This window comes from Cricetulus griseus, chromosome 2, assembly GCF_003668045.3.
Source record: "Cricetulus griseus strain 17A/GY chromosome 2, alternate assembly CriGri-PICRH-1.0, whole genome shotgun sequence".
In the NCBI taxonomy this organism is placed as follows: domain Eukaryota; kingdom Metazoa; phylum Chordata; class Mammalia; order Rodentia; family Cricetidae; genus Cricetulus; species Cricetulus griseus.
Genome location: NC_048595.1, coordinates 376,143,474 through 376,166,816, shown reverse-complemented (window position 1 = coordinate 376,166,816; position 23,343 = coordinate 376,143,474). Strand labels below are relative to the sequence as shown.

The following is a 23,343-nucleotide window of genomic DNA, read 5'->3' as shown; positions in this document are numbered from 1 at the left end:
AGGAACAAACTCAGCTGAATCAGTCCTCGGGGGGTTGGCTCTGGAGCCGACTTCCTGGAAACCATTGACCAGAAGAGGGTGCAGCGGGTAGGGGGGGGGCGCGGGCAGAGTGGGGTGTTTCTCTTGGTTTCACCTGGTCCTGACTGCTTCCTAACATGAATCCTTAAACTGAGCACTTACTCAACACACATGTTCACACATTCCAGGTGGGCCTGCTCTTGCTGCGGCCCACACCTGACCAAACAGGTTTGCCAGAGCCCCCAACCCTGCCGCCCCCAGGCAGCCAGATCCTCCTCAAAACCATGCTGTTTCTACCATGCCTGGAAACAGATTCCCCTCACAATCCATTTCCTCATACAGGGTGATAGTATGTGTTTTGTGCCTCTGTGTCAGCAGGTGTGTGTCCATGATAAAGTGTCACCGTGTGTGTGTGTGTGTGTGTGTGTGTGTGTGTGTGTGTGTGTGTGTGTGTGTATTCATTCCCCTATTCCACTGATGTGGAAAACTGAGGCTTAGACAGAAGGTGACTTGCTTGAACTCAGAGAAGTGTCAGACACTAGTATTTTCCCCTGGGTTCCAAAAGCCCAGAAGCAGAAGATCCGACTCTTTCCTTGCCCAGCTCACAGTGAGTACAGTGTGCTTGGTAGATTAGACACATACCTGATACTAGGACAAGGTCAAAGGTGATGGGGCTGGTCAGGAGCCTAGATAGTCCTGGCTGATCAGTGGGGAGGGGACCCAAATGGTGAGAGGTTGGCTAAAAGGGAAAGTGGATTTGGCTAGGGAGGGCCCCTAGGAGGAGCTTCTGAACAAGACTATAGTGCCTTGCCAGCTCAAACCAGTTCTACCCAGAGGCCTCACAGCTGTGAAGTAGAGCAGCTGGGATTCAAACTGAATAGTCTAAAGCCCACCCCCTCCCCCTGTGCTACACTGCTTCTCTGGGTTTTTCCAGCAGTTGAGGCCAGTGCCTGTGCCAGCTCCATACTACCCAGAACCACAGATGTGGAGGGAGCCCCAGTGCACCCACAGGTAACCCCTCCACCCTGTCCTAGAACCAATCTTTCAATTCCAGCCTCACCCCTACATAAACCACTTAGCCTGTTGCCAAGCAGAGGTCTCCATGATCTGTCTAAGCCTCTTAACCAGCTCTCAGCCTGTCCTGCTGGCCTCACATCATCCTGCAGCCAGCAATCCACAAACGAGCCTGGCATCAGGAAGCCGTGTTCATTAATAGGAAAGCTGGGTGGTTAATTGGTGTTTATTTCCCCTGGTCCACACCTCGAAGTTGATAGATGATGCTGTCCCTGCCAGCCCAAAGCAGGAGGAGGGGCTGGTGAGTAGGACTGTGCCAGTGCTCTCACTTAGCCAGGGTCAGGCAGCCTTGTCACGGGAGTGGCTTAGGGTTGAGCACAGGGAGGCCACCTTCTTTGCACATTCTAGTTCATCCCACTCCCAATCAGCTCCATCTTGCCACTTCTATGACTACATGAAACCAAATCGGACAAACCTGAGCTCTGTGGTCTAGGGCAAGTTACTCAACCTTTCTGGTCTTACTCTCTTCATCCTCCAACTAAAGCAGATGAGACATAAGTTCCAGAGCCAAGTACAAGAACTAAATAAAACATGGCAGGTGTAGCACTCTACTTCCCCAAGGTCCCTGCAGCCCACCCCACCTAGATACCTCAGTTTAATGTGTCACAACCAAGCTCATTACCTTCCCTTGTCCCCACTGACACCCCAGGGCTCAAGCTAGAAGCCCGTGTGTCATCTGAGGTACCTCTTTCTTCTTCCTCAACCATCATCAATCTTGACAGTTATGCTTCCCACACGGTTGACTGTTTGAGTCCCCCACTGTCTTTGTCCTGAATTGTCTTCAGCTCTCTGGATATTCACCAGTGTCCTTGCCCCTGTGCCTCCTGTTCTTCCATTATACAAAAGCCAATGTTGGCAGCAACAGAAAGTTCCTAAAACCTCATAAAATCACTCTGGTTTCAGAACCAGAGCAATGGCTCCTCATTGGCCTCAGGAGGGATCTGGTCTTCAGATGAAACCTAGAGCCATCTTCACAATGTCCCTACCACCTTTGCCTCCCGTCCCGAAGGGGACCCTGTGCCATAACAGGCCCCTGCCATCAGTAGCCCTGCAAATGGTCTTTCAGGCTTCCTCTTTGAGCCACAATGAATACACATTTAACAACTGTCCTTGGGCAGTTTCTCCAGGAAGTCTTTTCTGGGAGTCCACACTGATGGGACCTTCTCTGGGCTCCACAGTCCCAGCTGTCTTCCCTGCTGTGCCTGGCAGGTGCTCAAGTGTGGATACACACTGCTCCTTACCAGTTTTGCACCAGCTGGACATGGTGGTATATGCCTCTCATCCCAGCACTCAGGAGACAGAAGCAAGTAGGTCTCCGTGAGACCATGTCTCAAAAAAAGAAAGAAAAAAAGATTTCACCAACTAGGAGTCAAGGGCTGCAGAATCTAAACCTGCTCCAGCTAGGAAGGCCTTCACACTGAGGCTATCCCAGCCTTGGCCTAAGTGTTGCTGGGGTCTCAAGTCAGGTCTCCTGGCCTCTGAGGACAGCATCCTGGTTTCGCTCAGCCTCCACTCCAGCCCCCACTGCTGCCTTGGGCTCCACAGGACACATGGTTCTCTCCTTACCAAATTACAGCAACCACCTGCTCTTCTGAGTACTTCATTAGTTCCCAAAACAAACCCTGAGTTCTGGAAGCCAAGCCTACACCTAGCAGCAGGCTATCAATCTTCCTGTCATGTCTGTGCAAAAAACATTTTCCAGCTCTGGTCCAGGTCTCAAAGGCTGTCCTCACAGGGCTCCCAGCCAGTGCACGCGAACCTGGGGCTTTCTGAGCAAGTTCTCTACCAGTGAGCTATATCCCTAGCTCTCTCTACTTCTTGAGACATGTCTCACTAAGTTGTCCAGGCTGGCCCCAAGCTCACCATATAGCCTAGGCAGGCACTGAACTTGTGATCCTTCTGCTTCAAATTCCCCAGCAAAGAGCTACTGACCTGTCCCACAAGACTCTGCTGGGCTGGCCCTTCATGTCACTATGCTGTCCCCCCTCCCTTTTTTTGGAGTTAGATCTCTAGCCAGCCTCCCACCAGCAGACAGGGACAAGATAAACTCGGGCCATCTTTGGTTTCTCTTAAAGTCAGGCTTGGGGTAGATTTTGTGGCTAAAGAAGAGGACGGGCAGGGCCCAGCCTTTTCTTCCCTGGTACCTTGTCCTGTATCACATACAAGTATCTACCCACTGCCTGCCTACACTTCCTGGACTTCCCTTCTTCAGCCCATAGGCCCATAGGTGGTAGCACTGAGCCAGAGTCCTGCTTCAAAAGCAGCAGGTCTCAGCAAGCCAGGTAGGGGTCCCGCTGTCCAATGGTCCTCTACCAGCTGAGCAGAGTCTCAGGCCACTGTGACAGGGCCCAGAGACCTTCTTTTGTTCACAAAGGTTCTAGTTGGGTCACCTGCCTAGAACTCCAGAGGACTACTGGGTGGCTGGACTCACTTCCTGTAAGGCAGCCTAGGGGTTTTCTGTCTTCATTCCTACTTTGCAGGTGTGCACTGTTGCTGACAGCTCTCTCAGCCACCCTTCTGTATTTACTCAAAGATGCCCGGTTGCCCTGAAAATGTCCCCTGGGTCTAGTGTGAGCCCCAGACCACATTTAGTGTCATATTTCAAATGTATTTATTAGAATATTATTTACATGTCAATCACACCCAGTTTGTCTGTACACTTAATGGTGTCGGCATGCCCCATGGTTGCACAGTATCATGATCTACTTGCATTTTTTTTTTTTTTTTTTGGTTTTTCGAGACAGGGTTTCTCTGTGTAGCTTTGGAGGTTGTCCTGGAACGCACTCTGTAGACCAGGCTGGCCCCAAACTCACAGAGATCCGCCTGTCTCTGCCTCCTGAGTGCTGGGACTAAAGGTGTGTGCCACTAACACCCGGCTCTACTTGTATTTTACTTTTGCCTTTTGAGGCAGGATCTTTCTGTGTAGCTCAGGCTGGCCTGGTACTTGCTATGTAAACCAAGCTAGCCTCAAACTCACAGAAATCTGCTTACCTCTGTCTCCTGAGTGATGGAATTAAACTTGTGTACCAAATATCCCACTTGATTTTGCTGTAATAACAAGTTATGTATCTGTATGAGTGTATGTGTAGGGAGAGTGTGTTCATGTTCAAACATGCCACCACACACATGTGAAGGTCAGGACAGCTTGGAGGAGTGGATTCTCTCTTTCCACAGTGTGGGGTCTGGGAATCAAACTCAGGTTATCATGCTTGACAGCAGGCTCCTTTATCTGATGAATCATCTTTTCTGCCCACTCCCTCCTACCTGTTTTTGTTTGTTTGTTTTTGTTTTTGTTTTTGAGACAGGTTGTTACTACACCCCAGTTGGCCTGTAACTCACTGTATAGACCAAATCAGCCTCAAAATCACACAGGGGAGGTGCATGCCTCCCCTTTGCTAGGATTAAAGGCATGCACCACCACATCTGGCCCACTGATCAAGAACTTCTGATTCTCCTGCATCCACTTCCCAAGTGTTGCGATTACAGTCACATGTAGGGGACCACCTTTTGGGGATTGAACTCAAAGCTTGATTTAACCTAGAGCATTCTGTACACTGGGGCAAGTACTCTACCAACTGAGCTATAGACGGTCCTGGTGATCTAGTTTAGACCCTTTTTATCACCCTAAGAAGAAACTCAGCACCTATTAGCATTCTCATCCCCTTCTCCCCACCACTCCCAGACCTAAGCAAACGGTAAATGGGTTTTGTCTTTGTCTTATTAATTTGCTGATTATACAACATATGTCTCAGTGCCTATTTTCAAGGCCTGTTTTCTGTAGCTTGTGTTTCTATTTACATATGGAATGCTTTACCACTGTATGGTTTTCATATTCCATCCAGGAGCTGATACTTGGGGTGCTTCCATATTTACTTAAATGATACTACTATCTGCCACTCATTTATGTTTGTCCCTGTTATGCTGTCTGCCTCTCCGTGCCCAAAGAAATGGAGACACTACCCCTTGCCTACCAGTGTTGGTGGGGCACAGAAGCGGTGACAGCCACCATGGGTACTACACAGAGGCATCAACACACTCCCTGCTTACAGAGAACTTTCTCACTAAGACTGGAACATTGGCAGAATCATGGGAAAAAACACTAGGCTTGGTGTGTGAGGGGGTGGGGGTGGGGGCTTGAACGGGTCCTGGAAGCAGCCCCTGGCCTGGCTGATCTCAGCTTCTTCCTGCTGCTCTGACTTCTGTGTCAGCAGCAGGTGGCAGGTCTTAATGGCCACCAAGCTGCTGCCTCCTGACAGGGAGAGCCCTTCCCAGGGTGCTCCAAGCAGAAGATGGGAGGGATGTTAGGGCCCAAAGCTAATCAGTATTATTGACATGTGGAAAGGGAGGGCAAAGGGAGGCAACTTGGGACCCAGCAAGACTGATTTATTGGTTAATTAGTCCTTCCTCAGTTGTGTGTGCAGATGGGGAGGGAGGAGGGGGACCAAAAGCCCTTAAGAGACCAGCTGGAGCCCAGGCAAGATTCATTCTCTCTCTCTCTCTCTCTCTCTCTCTCTCTCTCTCTCTCTCTCTCTCTCTCCCCCTCTCTCCCTCTCCCTCCCCCCTTCTCTCTCTGTCTCTTGGTTTTTCAAGACAAGGTTTCTCTGTGTAGCTTTGTAGACCAGGTTGGCCTCAAACTCACAGAGATCCACCTGCCTCTGTCTCCTGGGTACTGGGATTAAACCCAGGTGACACCACCACCCAGCATCATTGTCTCTTTTGAGCCAGGAACACCAAAGAGTTCAGGGGAAGATGCAAGGTGTCTGGGCTAGGGAACGGACCTCAAGAATGCATGACTACAAGAAGCCCACTGTAGCCAAGCAGAATTCTGAAGGAAGGTGCCTGGGAGTTCTGAAGCTTCTGGAACATTGTGGAGCAGAAGAGCTGCAAGGCAGAAGTAAAGCAAGAGCATATAGCTCTTGGGAATATAGCTCAGTGATAGAGCACTTGCCTACCATTCACAAACGCGTCACAAACAAACATACAAAAGATAAAAAAAAAATCAACTAATGGCAACCTTAAGGAAGAAAAGAAAGGGCATTGAGCAAAAACTGTTAGACAGTTGTGGATTTGGATCTAGCCTCTACCAAACACTATCTGATCCTTGATTTCTACGTCTGTAAAATGAGGTTAATTATATCTACCCTACCTTACAAAGCTGTCTGGATAATTAAATATAGCATTCTGTAAGGTACATAGTAAGAGTTGAGGAAATACTTGGTATTCCCTGCTTGAACAAGTCAGGAGTCTGGGGCACCCACCATCCCAGCACTTGGGTCATAGAAGCGGAAAGATAAAAGAGTTCAAGGTCATCCTTGGCTACAGTAGGCAGCTCCAGGTCAGCCTAGACTATATGCATCAGTCTCTACCTCTGTGTCTGTCTCTCTCAAAACAAAGTAACAGAACAACACAAAACAAACAAAAAACTTAGGTCAGGGTTTGGGAGCAAAAAGAGCCAGTCAGAGGTAAAAGAAGCAAACAGAGTCTGGAAGGTGAATGGACTGTTCTGCCCAGTCTGGGTTTGGATAGGGGCTGAGGCTCCCCGCTTTGGGACACTGTGTCTGGTTGGGTGGACCAGTTTTAGCCACCGTGTCCCTTGCATTGGAGCTGCAATTCTGCCTCTGCTCTGCGGTGGAGCCTGGCCAAGCTGCCACGCTCTAGAGCTCTTCAATGGCAGTGTGTCACCCGGGGAAGAGGACAGACTGACAGCCGGCAGCATCCAAGCAGGCAGGGTTTATTGCGGTCCGCGGGCAGACAGGGCTAGTCCAGTCTCGCCACCATGCTGGGCATCCCCTCTGGGTTCCATACTCCAACCGCGAGGCCTAGCGTCTCTGGGGCAACCTGCGGGCCCCGAAGACGCTGGCCGGACACGACGGAAGGCGCGACGGGCGCGGTGGTGGCGGTGGCGACGGCGGCAGCAGGGCCACAGGCGGCGGAAGCGCGCGCGGAAGTGGCGCGAGGCGAGCGAGTAGACGAGCGGGTTGAGGCAGGAGTTGGCATAGGCGAGGCAATGCGAAGCCAGGCGACAGGCGTAGGTGGCCGGGCTGAAGGCGAAGCGGCCATACCAGAAGCAGAGGATGAGCGCGTGGTGCGGGCCCCAGCACAGCGCGTAGAGCGCGGCCACCGCCAGCATGGCTCGCCCCGCGCGGCCCGTCGCCCGTCTGCGCGCCTCTGCCGCCGCCGCGCCCGCGGGACCCACAGCGGCCCACAGGAAGCGCAGCGTGCGCCCGTAGGCCAGGCTCACCACGGCCACCGGCAGCAGGTAGCCCGCGGCGAAGGTGGCCACGTCGAGTGCGCGCCGCCGCGCGTCCTCCCAGGCGGGCACGCAGAGCTCGAGTGCGCCGTAGCGCACCGTGCCGTAGTAGCTGAGGTAGGGCGCCGAAAAGAGCGCGGCCAGCAGCCACACCAACCCCACGGCGGCGCGCGCGTTGCGGGGTGTGCGCAGGGCCCGAGAGCGCAGCGGGTGGCGCACTGCCAGGTACCTGCAGGTCAGAGAACGCGTGGTCAGGGGGCCGGGCCTCCTGCGCATGGTGGTCCCGCACCTGCATTAATTTCCCCATCCCACCCTCCCTTGCCTGGCGTCTAGCAAGGACCTAAAGAGAAGTGACTCACCCGAGTTTCGAGGCACAGAAGCAGATGTGAGGGCTATGTGGGCCAGGTGTGGGGACTTAACTTCTGAAGAATGCATTGGAAGTGTCTCTTCCTTCCTTCCTTCCTTCCTTCCTTCCTTCCTTCCTTCCTTCCTTCCTTCTTCCCTCCTTCCCGCCTCCCTCCCTCCCCCCACAAATACACTACACAGAGTTTCTCTGTGTATCCCTGGCTGTCCTAGAACCCACTTTTGTAGATCAAGCTGGCCTCCAAATCACAGAGATCCTCCTGCCTCTGCCTCCAGAGTGCTAGGATTAAAGGTGTTTGCTAGCATACCTGGTCCTGGAGTTTCTTTTGTTCCTGTATATTTTATCCTTATACCAGGCCTGTGCTGACACTTGGGACACAGAAATGTCCTCTGGAAGTTCACAGTGGAGGTGGAAAGGTCAGGTACCACTGAGGCTTACCTTTATGCCCACCAACCTCTAGTCCCTAGTCTCTCTTCCACTAGCCAATAAGAATCTATCTGTTCAAGTCCCTCTGCCGTCTGCCCTAGGTACAGCTCACCTGTCCACTGAGACAGCGGCCAGCGTGAAGCTGCTGGCATACATGGTGAGGTAGATGAGCAGGTGCACGGTCTTGCACACAAAAGCCCCGAAGAGCCAGGCATCCAGTGTGTAGATTGCCGCCTGGAAGGGCACACAGCACAGGATGAAGCAGAGGTCGGCCACCGCCAAGTTGAGGATGAAGAGATCTGTGGTACTGCCAGGGTCCTGCCAGGCACTTGGGCCAGGCTGCAGCAGCACAGCCAACACCAGCCCATTGCCCACCATGCCCAACAGGAAGATGAAGGCAAAGATCACAGGCACTGCCACAGCCCCTACGCTCCCTGGGCTGTCCAGTGAAATGTTCTGGATGTCAGCCATCTTCCTATCAGATGGGGAAGAGAAAAATGGATCCTCAGACAGGAGGCCAGGGCTCCAGACACTTGACCCAGGGGCCTCATTTCTTCAGCCTGGATCTGACCAAGCATCCTGGGCTAACTCATGAGAAATGGAAGAGGGTAGAGCAAAGCTAAAACTCATTGTGTGAACAAGAACCTGTCACAGTCACATTGGTGTGTGTGTATGTGTGCATGCTTGCTCAAATGTGAGTGCTACTCCTTGGTTTCCTAGGGAACAACTCTGTAACCCAGAGCATGGAAGGCCATTTAGGTTACTTTGGACTTAGGCAGGTGAAGACACAGGCAGAATAGCATGAAGATGTTAGAGCTAGGGGAGGGACAGCACAAACACTGGATGTTCTCAATCAGATCTGAAGTTCATGAGAGACCCTTGTATTTAGGGACATTTTGTGGCCACTGGCTGCACTGGTGACATCCCTGAGTCGTGGGAGAGTCCATCCTCATGAAAGCACCACCGTGGCAAGGTTAGGAAGACTGTAGAAGTCACTGCCTCTGCTTTGTACATAGGGAAACTGAGACCTGGAGAGGCGGCATGAGTGGGGCTGCTGTGACCCTGACTCCTGCTGGAGTGCTCATCGGAAAGACTGTAACAGGTGGTACCCCTGACTACTCCCCTATGTCCCAGTGCACGTGTTTGTGTGCACACTGCCCCACCCCACAGTTCACAACCTGTGGATCGCCTTGCACTCCAGGCCCACTAGAGCGGTGGGATGAATTAGGAGCAAGAGGTTCAGGAGGAAGGGAGAAGAGAAGAAAGGTTATATCTGCCCCTGTGTAGCACCCAGCATGCAGCAGGTCCCCAAGCCCACGTTGGGCAACACCCACTTCAGCCCTAGGCACTGGGCCCCGGCATGCTTCCTGTAAGGCCGGAGCTCAGCCGCTACCCTTGGTGCCTCCCTGCAGGTACCTCTGCTTCCTATTTCTCTTCCTTCGTCTTCAAGGCCCCTCCTCTCCTCTCATCTGCTCACCGCTGTCTGCTGAGTTGGATGTGGGCACTTGTTATTGCTGCTCCGGAGTGGACTGCCCAACCTCCTTCTCAGACTCTGATTTCCCCGGGGTGGCATGCTCCTCTGCCAGGCTCTTGTCTGTCCGGCTCTTCTCTGCCTGTCTGCGTTGTTGCTATCTCACTCTCTCTTTCAGGGGCAGTAACCCATTGATCTCGCTCGGTGAGATTGGCTTTGTGGTTAACCCTTCCATGCCCAGAGCTCAGCCCGTTCCTGGCCCCTCCCACCTCCTATGGCCCTGCCTGTGACTCCTCCCCCTATTGCCTGGCTTCCCTGACTCCAGGTAGAACTCCGATCTAAGCTTAGAAAGGATTTCTAGTTTAAATGGAGTTTCCAAGGCTGGGAAACCAGAACCAAAGTGTCTTTGCTGTGGATTTCAGGTAGGAACCCCAGAGACCCATTTCCTTCCCTTAGCTGGTTTCAGGGACTTCCTCCACTGTAAACCAAGTCTTGGTTTAGCCTGAAAGCCATGAGGAAGCTAGAGAAGATTCTAGAGGTAGAACAGGACCTGTGCCTTCATTTTATAAGGACTTTGATATGGCTGAGGTTAAAAAAACAGAGATGTCTACTCTTGGTCTTTTGAGAGTGCCTTGCCCTGGGCAGGGACCAGAGGTTAGGAGATGGTGGGTGGCTGCCTTGAGCCCTTGGAGGAGTGTTCTATGGCCAAATGCTTCCAGAAGGAGAGCAGCTGCCACTTGGACAGGCTGAAGACAGTCTGCTGTGAGTCAGGAAGGAAGAAGAGTCCTAGAACCTGAGCGTGGAGGGGACATCAGAGGTGTGTGTGTGTGTGTGTGTGTGTGTGTGTGTCAGTGTTCCCTGGAGCCAGAATGGAAGAACTGGGAAACACTCTTGGAGACCAGTTCCTGTGGGAGGTGCCTGGGCTTAGGGGCCCTCTATACTGTCACCAACTGCTTATGCAGAGACTCACTGAACTGAAGCTTAATTGTGGAATTATTGGGGCTGAGGATCCGAAAGGCAGGGTTTTGGGATCCCTGGACAGGGCTCTTGTAGGACATGGTGTGAGGACAATGATGTGGGTGACAACACAGCACAAGTGGGGGCCCACATATCCATACCCGAGTCCCAGATGAGTTCCTTGACCTGGAAGCCCCCCACTGGCCTGGCCTCCAGACCCCCTCCTTCCCTACTGGGGTTGGACAAAGGGCTCTGAGAAGCAGCAGGGTTGAGCTGATAAGGAAGAGGGGAGAGGAGGGGAGGGGAGGGGAGGGGAGGGAGGTCACTGAGAGCCTGGCTGTGGAGCAGGGAGGACTGACCATCATGGCTGGAGCCTCAGGGTGTCCTTACCACTACCTCCTCCCTTTCTTTGTTCCTGCCAGCCTCTGTCTTGAGGCAGAGGACAAGGACAGTATGGCCTGGAAATGAGCCCTGGAGTCCTTGACTCAGCCAGATGAGGACTTACAGCCAACCTGCTGCTGGTTCTCCAGTCTTTTTTTTTTTTTTTTTTTTCTCGTTATTTTGAGACAGGGTTTCTCTGTATTGTTTTGGAGCCTGTCCTGGAACTTGCTCTGTAGCTTTGTAGACCAGGCTGGCCTGCCTCCTGAGTGCTGGGATTAAAGGTGTGTGCTACCAACGCCCGGCATTCTCCAGTCTTCCGATGCCTTACTTACAGCTTGTCACAGGGGTCCAAAGACTATCAGTATGTGCCCACTCTGGAACACGGGCACCCTATGAGGCTGTTGTGTGTACTGGGTACACCTATGACCCCTTCTGAATGGCAGAGTAGCTGCAAGGTGAGCGAGCCAAACCTATATCAGGGCAGCAGGCTCCCTGAGCCTCACGGATTGACAGCATGGAGTGACACCATAGCTAACTGGCCCAGGAGGTCAGTGCAGCTGCTACAGGAGCTGCCTCTCGGGAAATGATGCCAGCAGCAATGCCTGGGCACTGCAGGAGGCGGCTCTTGTGCTGTGCTGCTGTGCAGACTTCCTGCAGCTTCATTTGGGTGTGGGTGGACCTGGGCCTGGTGTTCTGGCCCTGCCTGAGTATGCCACACACATTACCCAGTGGCTGCTCCCAGGCATGACCCGACAGCCTGCACAAAACACAACACATCAAGCTTCTGGCCTAGCAATACAAGCTGAGTCCCCAACTGGTGCTGGGTCATCAACAGTCCCTCCAGCAGGATACCTGGCATCAGGTACTCTACCTGCCGGTGGCAGTCTGCAGATATGCCTGACCTTGATGTAGCCACAACTGTCTCCTGCCAGGCTGCAACCCTTACAGCACTACTGGGTTGCAAACAAGGATTCCCCATTTTTAAGAATCTGCAGGGTTAGGTTGGAGCTCACTCTGACTGTTGTTCCCAAGATGTCCTGGTACCCAGACAGGTGAACTGGAGGTATGAGGCCTTGCTTCCTGTTTTTAGTGAAAAAGCAAGGCCTTTTGTCATCAGTTCTACTTCAAGCATATTAAGGAGTTTCCAGAGGCCACATCACCAAACTGTGTCTGCAGGTACACTCAAAAGCTTGAGAGCAGAGAGCTCCCATCTCCTCCCACAGTGCCCACAGAAAAACCAGGTCAGCAATGTGGGAATGAGGCTGACACCTATGGTAACAGAGCAGGTGGTAGTTGTGAGACAAAGGACAGGGCCTTGACAGCAGTAAACCAGCCCTTCTGGCCTTGCCTGAAGGCTGCCCAACAGCCTGGTCCAAGGCCCCCAGCTCAAGAAGGCGGGGCAGGCAGAGAATGGAGTCTGAGTTCGCTGCGCCCTCTGGCGGCTGACCATCAGACTGTAGGCTTTGGAACCAGAGACAGAAGGTGTGGCTCCCAATGAAACAGCAGCTCTGTAAAATGGGGGAAACTGGGACATGCACAGGGGCCTAAGGCCATGGAATTAGGGACAAAGAACTCTAGAAAACAACGTTAGATGTCCTTCAGTGGTGGCCTGCTTTCTTCTCTTTGGGACTTGAATCCTCTGTCCTCTCCAAAACACAGGTCCAGGAGCCCTTCCTATGTGGCAGTGGTGTTTTGTCCTTCTGATGGGCACAGGAGACAAGTCACCAAGGTTAGACTGAGACAAGGGTCCACGGAGCTGGTTCTCAGCTGCCCCACAGCAGCTCAGAACCTGGCTGTACCAAATGATAACTCCCAGATGCAGGATTCCAACTCAGTTTGGGAGAAGAAATCACCTCAAGTGGGGGACTGCCCTAGGAGACCCAGTTCCTGCCTGATTCACCAGTTAGCCACAGGACTGGGCTTACTCAGAAAGAATAAAGCAGAACAAAGTGTTATGACCAATTTTCACATTGTTGTCTCTCCAACCACAAGGACAGGCCCTTGAGGTCTTTTCAACCAGGCTCTAGAAGTCTGGGTTGGGTCAGAGCCTCTAGGACCCCTTTGTCACTGTGGCAGTAGAGGGACTTTGGCTCTGCTGGTCCCTACCCAGAGCTTAGGGCAGAGCTCCATGCAGCCGCCCCACTTCCACGAAGGCCTCCACACAGCGATCAATGTCCTCCTCACTGTGTACTGCCGAGATCTGCACCCGGATCCGAGCCTTGCCCTTAGGGACCACAGGGTAGTTGAATCCAATGACAAAGATGCCTGAGAAGATAGCAAAGGCACACAGAGGTAGACAGGCTTTGGGGCCATGACACATAAGGGTCTGCTGTCCCAAGATCCACCCACAAGAATAAGAGAGCTGCTGAGCTCACAGACATGGTGCTACCTCGTAGTCTGGGGTTTGTTATGTTTGGACAGATGGCTGGCCCACAGGTCTAGGGAGGCTCTGCAGTCTACAGGTGTTCTTTTCTCTGAGGACACTGCCCCCAGTCCTCTTACCTTTCTTTAACATGTCATCTGCCATTTGAGAAGACAACCGGGCATCGCCCAACATAACAGGGCAGATGGGATGATCAACTCCTGAGATAGTGAAGCCAGCAGCTTCCATCTTACTGCGGAACCTGGGGACACAGCTGAATGTCACAGGTAGCTGAAGGCTGTGAAGCCAGAAGAAGAGGCCCAGGATCTATGCCCACCTATGAGAAGAAGGGATAAAGACAGAGAAGTACAGACCAAAGAGCAGGTGAGGCACAGGCAGGGGCAGAAAGAAGCAGGCAGGACAAAGGGAGGTGGAAAAGTAGGAATGACAAGAAGGGCACAGGAGATTGGAGAAGGGTGCTGTGACGGGTGGGGGGGAGGAAAAGAGGGATGTGGGCGAGAGGAGGTAGAAAGGTGTGCAGCTACCATCTCTTCCCCCATTCTGCTCCAACCATGTGGGCACCATACCGTCTGGTCTTGGCAGCTATAGACTGGATGATGGCATTATTCTCCATGAGCAGGTCCAGGGCCTTAGAAGCACAGCCAACAACAGCAGGGGGCAGACTGTTGGAGAAGAGATAGGGCCGAGAACGCTGCCGTAGCAGGGATATCAGAGGCTCAGGCCCTGTGGTATAACCCCCTGAAGATAGAAAGTAATGTGAGTAGTAGCTAGTCAGGGGCCAGGAACTGCCCCCAACCTCTCCTCTAGTCCATACTGCCCTCCCCTCCATTTGCCCTCCCCACCGGTCTTTACCCCATACAAGGCAGGCCCTGTGTGTAGGGAAGGAGACCCCACAGACAGGATTCTGTAGGCACCTGATGCTCCCCCTAGCGCCTTCCCCAGAGTGGAGTTGATGATGGTGACCTGGTCCATCACGCCTAGCAGCTCATCTGTGCCCCGTCCGGTGGGCCCAAGAAAGCCAGTGGCATGGCATTCATCCACAAAGACCAGGGCACCATATCGGGCAGCGAGGCTGCAGATCTCTTGTAGAGGAGCAATGTCACCATCCATGGAGAAGGCTCCATCCGTGGCCACCAGGCGCAGTCGGTGCTTCTGCAGGACAAAGGAGAGCAGGTGATATGTAGTAGGACCAAGCCACTTGCTCTTCTACTGCCCTGAGGCTGTATCCTGAGTCTTGTCCATCTCCTCCAAGCTCAGCCATCTGAGCCCTGGCCCTGATAAGGGGCTCAGACCTCCCCAACCTGACCCAGATCTCAAGAGGGCAGGCTGGAGTGGGGACAGGTCCTAGTCACATATCCACACACCTGCTGTTCATGAGATGCAGATAGATTATTATATCTTCTTGTGATTCACCTTAGTGATTGTTAACTATAGACAACTTACATTGTTATAGATCCTTGTATGATATAACTTATGTATAATTTGTAGGTCACAAGTCATCTTACTGTGTAAAGTCTTCTCTTTACTTAAGATGATGTATGCTCTTACATATGTTAAGACATTTTGTACACAATTTAGTTTTGTTTCAAGTTTAAATCCCTTTTAGAATAAAAGGGGAATTGTAGGGCGAGACCCCGACACCTACACGTAGAAGGGGAAGGTAAAGGGTGAGGAGCAGCCAGGCTCGTGCTCTCTCTCTCTCTCTCTCTCTCTCTCTCTCTCTCTCTCTCTCTGGGTTCAGGCAGCTTTTGGAAGCACCTGGGACCAGACTTCTTGGAGTGCCAAATCTGGTTACTGATTCCTCGTGTGAGTATATTTTCCCAATAAATTACCAGTTAATAGCCTATCTGGGGTGGGTTCAATATTGTTCCTCACCACTATAGAATAGTTTTGAGCACAAAGGGTGATGAAGTGCAAATAGCTCCTTCAGTCCTTCAGGCTATTTGTGAAAAGGGAGCCCCTCCAAGCCTAATTTCCTTGAGCATGAGAATATAGACCTTTCTCAGGAGCTCCAGGGCCTCGACCCACCTGAGCTTCCTTCAGCTTAGCTTCTAGGTCAGCCATGTCCAGGTGACTGTAACGGTACTTGTGGGCCTTGCACAGCCGGATGCCGTCAATGATGGAGGCATGGTTCAGCTCATCTGACAGGACAGCATCCTCGGGTGTCAGCAGAGCCTGCGGGGAGGAGTTCCTATATAGCCACCCAGGAATTCCCCTTCCCTATTAACATCACCCAAGGCAAAATTCTACCTCTACCTGGGTGCCTAGGGCCAAATGAAAACTTCAGGTCGGTACCAGGTCCCCTCACCTCTTCCCTCCAGTTTACATAGGTTGCTCTGTGGCACTGACACTCCACCACACTCTCCCAGCTGCCCACCTCCAAGTCATCCACAGCCTCTACATACCTCAAACAGGCCAGCATTGGCATCGAAACAGCTGGGATAGAGGATGGCATCCTCACGCTGGTGGAAATGGGCTATCTTGGCTTCTAGATTCTTGTGGATGCTCTAAAGGATACAGGCAGGTTGATGGTAAGTGCCTGTGGGCTTTGCCGGACAAGTCCTAGAGAATCACAAACAGACCCAGTGCAGAAGGCCTGGAGTGTCAGTCACACCCTTCCTTTGGCACCACTCGAGTGACTCCTGGAGCCTTGGACTGTAGCAGCTGCTCCTGCTGTGGAGGATGAGGCCTGACAGGTCTCAATTCTTCGGTGGACCTTTGTCTGCAGTGGGGGGTCTGTCTAGTGTTTGGATTCTGAGTGATGCTGGGGTCAGAAGATATGTCTTCACATCAGACTGTATTTTTCTCCACAGCAAAGAGGGATCACATTAAGTAAGCCTATGTTTATTTAGGGCTATACGTCTTAGATTTGGGAGCTGTTTGGTCTGACTCAAAAGTTTTATTAGAAAATAAATACATAAAAACTGAGTGTGAGCCAGGCAGTGGTGGTGCATGCCTTTAATCTCAACACCCAGGAGGCAGAGACAGGTGGATCTCTATGAGTTTGAGGCCAGCCTGGTCTACAGAGCCAGGATAGCTGAGGCTACACAGAGAAACACTGTATCAAAAAAAAAAAAAAAAAAAAAAAAGAAAGAAAAGAAAAGAAAAGAAAAAAAAGAAAGAATCAAAGAAAAGAAAACAGAGTATGCTTTGATCCCAGCACTCAGGAGGCAGAGGCAGGCAGATCTCTGAGTTTGAGTTTGAGGCCAGCCTGGTCTCCAGAGCGAGCTCCAGGACAGCCAGGACTACACAGAGAAACCCTGTCTTGAAACAAACAAAAACAAAAAACAGAGGAGGCAGGGGTTCCTTGCCTGTGTTCATTTCGTCCTCACTTTCAATGAGGATAGTGAGAAACATGGACTCTCTTTAAAGTGGTAGTGTATGCCTTTAATCCCAGCACTTGGGAAGCAGAGGCAGGCGGATCTCTGTGAGTTTGAGACCAGTCTGGTCTACAAGAGCTAGTTTCAGGACAGCCTCCAAAAGAAGCCACAGAGAAACCCTGCCTCGAAAAACCAATTAAAAAAAAAAAAAAAAGGTTGAGTGAGATGAGACCCCATGGCCCTGGCTAGCCTGGAACTCTAACCCAGAAAGGTCAGCCTGCCTCTCTTCAGCATGTGCCACCATGCTTGGCCTAGGAGTGTAGACCCTTACATCATGTACTTGGTTGGGTTCCAGTCCCACTATGAGGTTTGTGCTTTTGGATAATTTTAGTCTCTTTTGGCTTTGGATAAGAACAGCACTGATTGCTTGGAACTGTTAAGGGAATTAATGGATTGATAGCTGTGGTGTTCTTTTTTTTTTTTTTTTTCTTTTTGGTTTTTCATGACAGGGTTTCTCTGTGTAGTTTTGGAGCCCATCCTGGAACTCACTTTGTAGACAAGGCTGGCCTCGAACTCAAAGAGTTCTATCTGCCTCTGCCTCCTGAGTGCTGGGATCAAAGGTGTGCACCACCACTCCTGGCAGCTGTGGTGTCCCTAGGAGTCCCTGGAACATAGCAGGCACTATATAAGTTTTGTTTTTAAAGAAAAGTTGGGAGTTTATTAAGAAAAAAGTTACTGTTTTTAAAATTAACTCTTTGCTCTTGTTTGTTTGTTTGTTTGTTTTTGTTTTTTGACATAGCCCTGGCCATCCTGGAACTCATTCTATAGACCTAGCTGGCCTCCAACTTAGAAATTCACCTGTCTCTGCATTCTAAGGGCTTGGATTAAAGATACCTTTGCTCTGCTAGCTTTTTTCTCTTTAAAAAAAAAAATTATGTGTCTGTGTGTGCACATGTGTGGCAGTCAGAGGGCAACTTTTGGGCACCAGTTCTCTCTTTGACTGTGGCTTCTGGGGATGGAACTCAGGTTGGCAGGCTGACACAGCTGGTGCTTTTACTTGCAGAGTCACCTTACTGGCACAAGAATGGGTTCAGTGTAGGTTTAGGAGTGGGCATTAAGGAGGAAAGGCACTCTGGAGTACTGCAATACATACCCAGTGATGGGGGAAGGGTTCCTGAGACAGTTTTGAACTTCATGTTTATGTTAACTTATTTTATACCATTTACAAATCAGTTACCATTTATATGTGGACCGGAGACTGTTCTAATATTGTATCTAATATTATTGTATCTAATAATATTTATACTGTGGACCAGAGACCATTCTAAAGCAGTTTTACATGTATTAACTGCCACCTGTAACAAGCCTACCAAGTATTATAATCTCATTGTATTGATGAAGAGACAGAGGAAGGCCAGGCAGAGTGGTACATGATTTTAATCTAAAATCAATGGGGAGGCAGAGGCAGGTGGAGCCATGTGATTTGAGGTCAGCCTGGTCTATATAGGGAGTTCCAGGCCCACTAGAACTACATGTTGGGACCCTGTCTTAAAACAAAACAGAGAGTAAAATGGGGAGGCTAAGACACCACCTCAGTGGCATAGCATGTGCATGGCATCCTGGAGACTGCCAAACCAGACACCTCTAAACCCTCCATGTCCCCAGCTCTGCCTTCTGCCCCTTTCCTGCAGAATGGCTGGTGTTCTGTCCTACAGATGAGAAACAGGAGCTCAGGGGTCACGTTCCTGGTCCCAGGCTTCTCAGAAGAGGCCTGCCCCAGCCTTGCAGTGGGCCCTGTGCGCCCTGGGATTAGCTCAGTTGGCTGAACCAGCCCTGCTGACAGGAAGCAGACAGCTGGGGTCAGTGCCGCCCAACACCTGCTGTGTACCTGGGTGCCACAGATGAAGCGAGTAGAACTGAGGCCAGCTCCAAACTCTTCCAGAGCCTGCACGCCTGCCTGGATCACCTCAGGGTGGCTGCTCAGGCCCAAGTAGTTATTGGCACAGAAGTTGAGGATTCCTGTGTGAAGAAGACCAACAATATGTCTCAGAAAAGCAAGGAAGAGCCTGCAAGGACCACAGTGTCAGGACCCAGGACAGGAGCCAGAGAGAAGTCAACTTGGATTTGCCCTTGACAGGCAAACAGCTGCACACATGATCCATTCTGGGGAGAGGCCAGAGGCTTTGAATCCACTGCCACAGTGCAGGAAGGTGAGGAGAGGTTTGTCCCTCTCTGCTTTGAAGGATGAGATGTTTAAAACCTGGCTATGAATAGCATCCCATCTGAGAGGGTCCCAGACCTTCCTCACAGGTTCCAAAACCATCACCATCTTGGTTTTGCTTTTCTTGATTGTGAAAGAGGCCTCCAATGCTCACTTACCTGCTGCCCAGGAGTCACATCTCCAGAGGGCTGTCTCAGAGATCTCAGTTATCAATCTTAAAAAGTTTATACAGTTGGCCCAAAGAAATTGAGGCCTGAGGAAGGGACAGCTCATGATCTGGGACGGGCACAAAGAGCCTAAGAACTTGGTTCTCTAAATGTCCCATCTTTTGCATGTGGTGTGTGAGTGCTGGGACCTGAACTCACAGCCCTAGGTGTGCCAGGCAAGCACTGTGCCCCTGAATCACACCCTAGCCTGTTGACTATATCTCTCTGAAATCACGTGGGGAAAGCAGTATGGTCTGACCAAAGGTTTTGTTCACTCTTTAGTTCTCTTTAGGAGAAGACAGGCAGACACAGGTACTTCTGCAGACCTAATCCTCTTACTTGCTTAAACTTTAACCTTTCTGGTGGAAGCTGGCCTTCCACCCCAATATCCTGTGACACTGGAGCTAGCCAGTGTTTCCCTAGATTTCTGGAGAAATCTAGCTGCATTTCATCTTCTTCCTTTCTCTTATCTTTCTTTGTTTTGTTTTTTTGAGATAGGATTTCTCTGTAGCCCTGAATGCCCTGGAGCACTATAGCTCTTTAGACCAGGCTATCTTGGAACTCAGAGAACCATCTGCCTCTGCCTCCTGAGTGTTAGGATTAAAGGCCTGCATCCTTTCAATGAGAATTGGTCTCTCTAGCCACACGCCTTTAATCCCAGCACTCTGGAGGCAGAGGCAGGTGGATCTCTGTGAGTCCGAGGCCAGCCTGATCTACAGATCGAGTTACAGTACAGCCAGGGCTACACAATGAAAGCTGGTCTGGAAAAAAACCTGGTGGCACAAGCCTTTAATGCCAGCACTGGGGAAGCAGAGGCAGGCCAGGCGTTTACGTCCAGCCTGATCTACAGAGCAGATCCCAGGACAACCAGGGCTCCACAGAGAAATTCTGTCTCGAAAAACTAAGGAGAAAAAATAAAAAAAGAACTGGTTTCTCGTGCATATTTCATCAGGAATAAAGGTGTAGCAACTGGTAACCTTTACACAGTAAATAAATGAGGGTTTTTGTCCAATCACTCTTTCTGGAAGCAGGGCGTAGCAATGCAGCTGGATAGCTCTCTCTTTTTCTCACAGGGTTGGGTCTCTTTGCAGCACAGCCCCCGGCGCCCAAAAGGTGCTGACGAGCAGATCACTTCCCTCCACAGAAACAGGTTTAAACAGGTGGAGTTAACTCTAGGGCGCCATAGTGTGCCTGAGACAGACTGGAAGGAGACAGCAGCAATGCATGCCTGTATTTCCCCCACACCCACCCTAAGGCCTCCATTCACATGCAAGCCCTGGAAGGGCTCTTGGCCACCTGAAGGGGAAGTTACCTCCGGAGATACCATCCACGTGGATGCACGGTCCCTGGCGGGACGTGATCACTCGCTCACTCTTCCAGGTGCCAGCCCCGCGGATCCCTTCCAGCTCGCCCTCCACGATGCCGCGCAGCTGCGCCAACGCTGAGTGCGCGCGGCGGCCGGGTGACAGCGTCGCGCGCCACACGCTGCTGACCCACATCTCGCCCACGGGAAGGAATGAATGCGCCTGCCAGCCAGCTGCCTAGCTCTCCCTGTCATGTGGCGTGGGCAGGGCCCCGACAACCAATCAGAGCAATAGGAGCTTTCTTTAAGAGGCTGGTGAGGAGGTCCCGTCGGCAGGCGGAGCCTGACGCGGCTTACAGGCAACGAAAGTGGATTCATTTGTAAGTCAAAACCCAGGAGGTCCGCGCCGGGAAGTGGCTTCAGGGCATCCCCTCCCCACACACCCACCTCTCCCGAGGACCCACCACCGTACTTAGCCGACCCGCCTCCTGCCCTTCCAGCCTCTCCCCAAAGCTTCGCTTTTTCCCGGCGCTAACGTGGCGCCAGCTCTGCCCCACGTAACCCATCTACTCTCCTTCAGTTGAGGGAAACGCACCACTCAGATATTTTACCAGTTTTATTATTTTAAAAGTTTAAAATTACAACCACAGCAACTTTTCCCAGCAATTATAACACTTGTTTAAAAAGGGGGAAGGGACGCGAGTTTCCTATTTTATTAAAATAAGAGAAAGACAACTGTACAGGTTTTTTTCTCCCAGCTCCCGAAGTGAGACTAAGTACTAGTCTTAGATATGGATATATACATATACACACATGCACACAATCCTGGCTCTCTAAAGCTACCTAGCAAACTAAAATCAACTGTATTGTCTTACAGTCCACTCCCCGCCTCTCCCCCTCCTAGGCTACTTAGAAAAGATTTAAAAGTAAAAGCAGTTGGAGGGGTTTTACGTGGCAGCTGGTAAAACTGAAGCAGCACCAAGCAAAGCCACATCTTATACAGGAAGGAAAAAGAAAAGAAGAAAGTTCTCCTAGGACACAGCTCTCAACAATCGTGTGGAAAAAACCCAAGTTTCCACAGGCACACTGAGGCACTTGGCTGACTCCCCACCCTCCCCTAAGTCCACTCCCATTTAACAAGAGACTGCTGAAAAGACCCCCCCCCTTCCCCAATGGCTAGATCCTGATTGTGAGAAGCAATGGTTTCTCTAACCAGCTGTCACTTGGACCCCTTTCCCCTTTTAGACAATGGGGAGGCACTAGGGCATATGTGAAAAGAAACCCCAGGTCCCCAACTGCTCACCACCGCTGAGGGCAGCCGAGCGATTTTCCCCTCCCTGGCCAGCTAGGTGGAGTGTCATCCTCTGCTTTGCACCAAAGGTTTTGAAGCTCTCAGAAGGGATGGATGAGCAACTTACAGCCTTAAAAAGGACAAACTTCATTTCCTAGGTCCCCTCATCTAGCCAGAACTTTACCAGTTCCATTTGCCTTCACAGTAAACAAACCTCCCAACAAAAACCCACCCCAACCCTAACCCCATAAGGTTAAATATCAAATTAAGAAAAAAAGTACATCTTCATCATTACAAAGATGAGGTCTGAGGCTTTCCTTGCACAATGGGTTAAGGAAAAGGGAATCGCTCCACAATGTCTGTCTGAGGAATCCAAACTCTGTCCTTTCTGTAAAGTCAGAATAAAATGGGCAAAGGGTTGCAGATGAGATCAAGAGAGAAATGTATTTACAGAAAACAGGAGGGAGGAAGGAGTGTCACAAGCAAAGCCTTCATTGTCACTTCTTCTTGCTGGCCCTCTTGGCACTGGACTTGGCTTTGGGCTTCACAGGTTTGGCCTTCTTGGGTTTGGTTGTCTTGACCGGCTTGGCTTTGACAATCTTGGGCTTTTTGGCTTTCTTGGGCGTGGCAGCCGGCTTCTTCTTGGCCTTCTTGACAGGGGTGGCTTTGGGTTTCTTGCTTGGGGCTTTGGCGGCAGCCTTCTTGGGCTTGGCTGCCTTCTTCGGAGTGGCCACTTTCTTGACTTCCTTCTTGGTCTTCTTGAAAGCCACCGACCTCTTGGGCTCATCACCCTTGGCCAGCCTGAAAGACCCCGAGGCACCTACCCCTTTGGTTTGCTTGAGAACACCGGTGGTCACCAGGCGCTTGATGGACAACTTGATCTGGGAGTCAGCGTTCTCACCCACCTTGTAGTGGCTCTTGATATACTTTTGGATGGACTGGCGCGAGGAGCCGGCGCGGTTCTTCTCTGCCTGGATGGCAGCCACGATCATATCTGAATACTTGGGGTGGTCGGTGGACTTCTTGGAGGCCTTGGCCCGTTTGGGCTTCGCCGCAGGGGTGGACGTGGAGTTCTCGGTCATGGTGGCCGGCCTGCTCCTGCTGCTGAGAGAGCCTTCCGAAGGGCCAGTCCTCGCGGGAGGTTGGGCACGACCCGAATCGGGATCTGCTCTCCCGCTCGACTAGCAGGCCAGACGAAAGTGCGGCTGCCGGGGCCGCGGGCGACGCGTGGCTCCTGTCCTCCCCGGCGCGGGTCGCAGGCGGGATCGCGGGCTGCTCTGCGCGGCCCAGCCCCCACCGCTCGGTCGCTCGTCCGGCGCCTGGCTCTGCCTCCGCCTCCTCGGCCTCCCTTTTCCCAGCTCTGCGTCTGGCGCTCGGGCGGCGCATCCGGGTATTTAGCGGCGGCGGGCGGACCGCGGTGAGGACTGGGCTGCTGGCTGCCTGCTCCCGGCCCGGAATGGCGCCGCGCCGCCGCCATCTGTGTTTCTTCCGCCGAGCAAACCCGACCTTTGCCGGCGCTCCAGGCCCTCCTGCTGCCCGCTGTCTCTCGGAGTCCCTGCCTGGCTCCCTAGGCTTCCCCGCTGGGGACCCAGGCGCCCCAGCCGCTGTCCCCCGCGCCCGCCACGGGCCCCAAACTGCGCCGAGGAGCGCTCAGGCGCCGGCACATTTCGCCTTTGCG

The 23,343-nt window shown here is 51.9% G+C and overlaps 3 protein-coding genes across 3 annotated transcripts; all 3 read right to left on the bottom strand.

Annotated features, from left to right (window-relative positions):
- Nucleotides 1–6,823: 6,823 nt before the first annotated feature.
- On the bottom strand, nucleotides 6,824–8,603 carry Galr3 (galanin receptor 3). The gene is made up of 2 exons (XM_027403978.2): nucleotides 8,245–8,603; nucleotides 6,824–7,571 (listed from the first exon to the last, which is right to left on the bottom strand). The coding sequence occupies exons 1-2, from the start codon at nucleotides 8,601–8,603 to the stop codon at nucleotides 6,824–6,826; spliced, it is 1,107 nt and encodes a 368-aa protein (XP_027259779.1).
- A 4,238-nt stretch (nucleotides 8,604–12,841) lies between these two features.
- Gcat (glycine C-acetyltransferase) lies at nucleotides 12,842–20,841 on the bottom strand. Its single transcript, XM_027403977.2, has 8 exons — nucleotides 20,384–20,841; nucleotides 18,533–18,663; nucleotides 15,730–15,831; nucleotides 15,353–15,499; nucleotides 14,239–14,476; nucleotides 13,891–14,062; nucleotides 13,444–13,565; nucleotides 12,842–13,206 (listed from the first exon to the last, which is right to left on the bottom strand). Exons 1-8 carry the CDS (start codon nucleotides 20,568–20,570, stop codon nucleotides 13,055–13,057), a joined length of 1,251 nt encoding a protein of 416 aa, XP_027259778.1. The 5' UTR covers nucleotides 20,571–20,841; the 3' UTR covers nucleotides 12,842–13,054.
- Nucleotides 20,842–20,975: 134 nt separating this feature from the next.
- LOC100752547 (histone H1.0) lies at nucleotides 20,976–23,011 on the bottom strand. The gene has a single exon (XM_027403979.2). It carries the CDS (start codon nucleotides 22,745–22,747, stop codon nucleotides 22,163–22,165), a length of 585 nt encoding a protein of 194 aa, XP_027259780.1. The 5' UTR covers nucleotides 22,748–23,011; the 3' UTR covers nucleotides 20,976–22,162.
- Nucleotides 23,012–23,343: the final 332 nt, after the last annotated feature.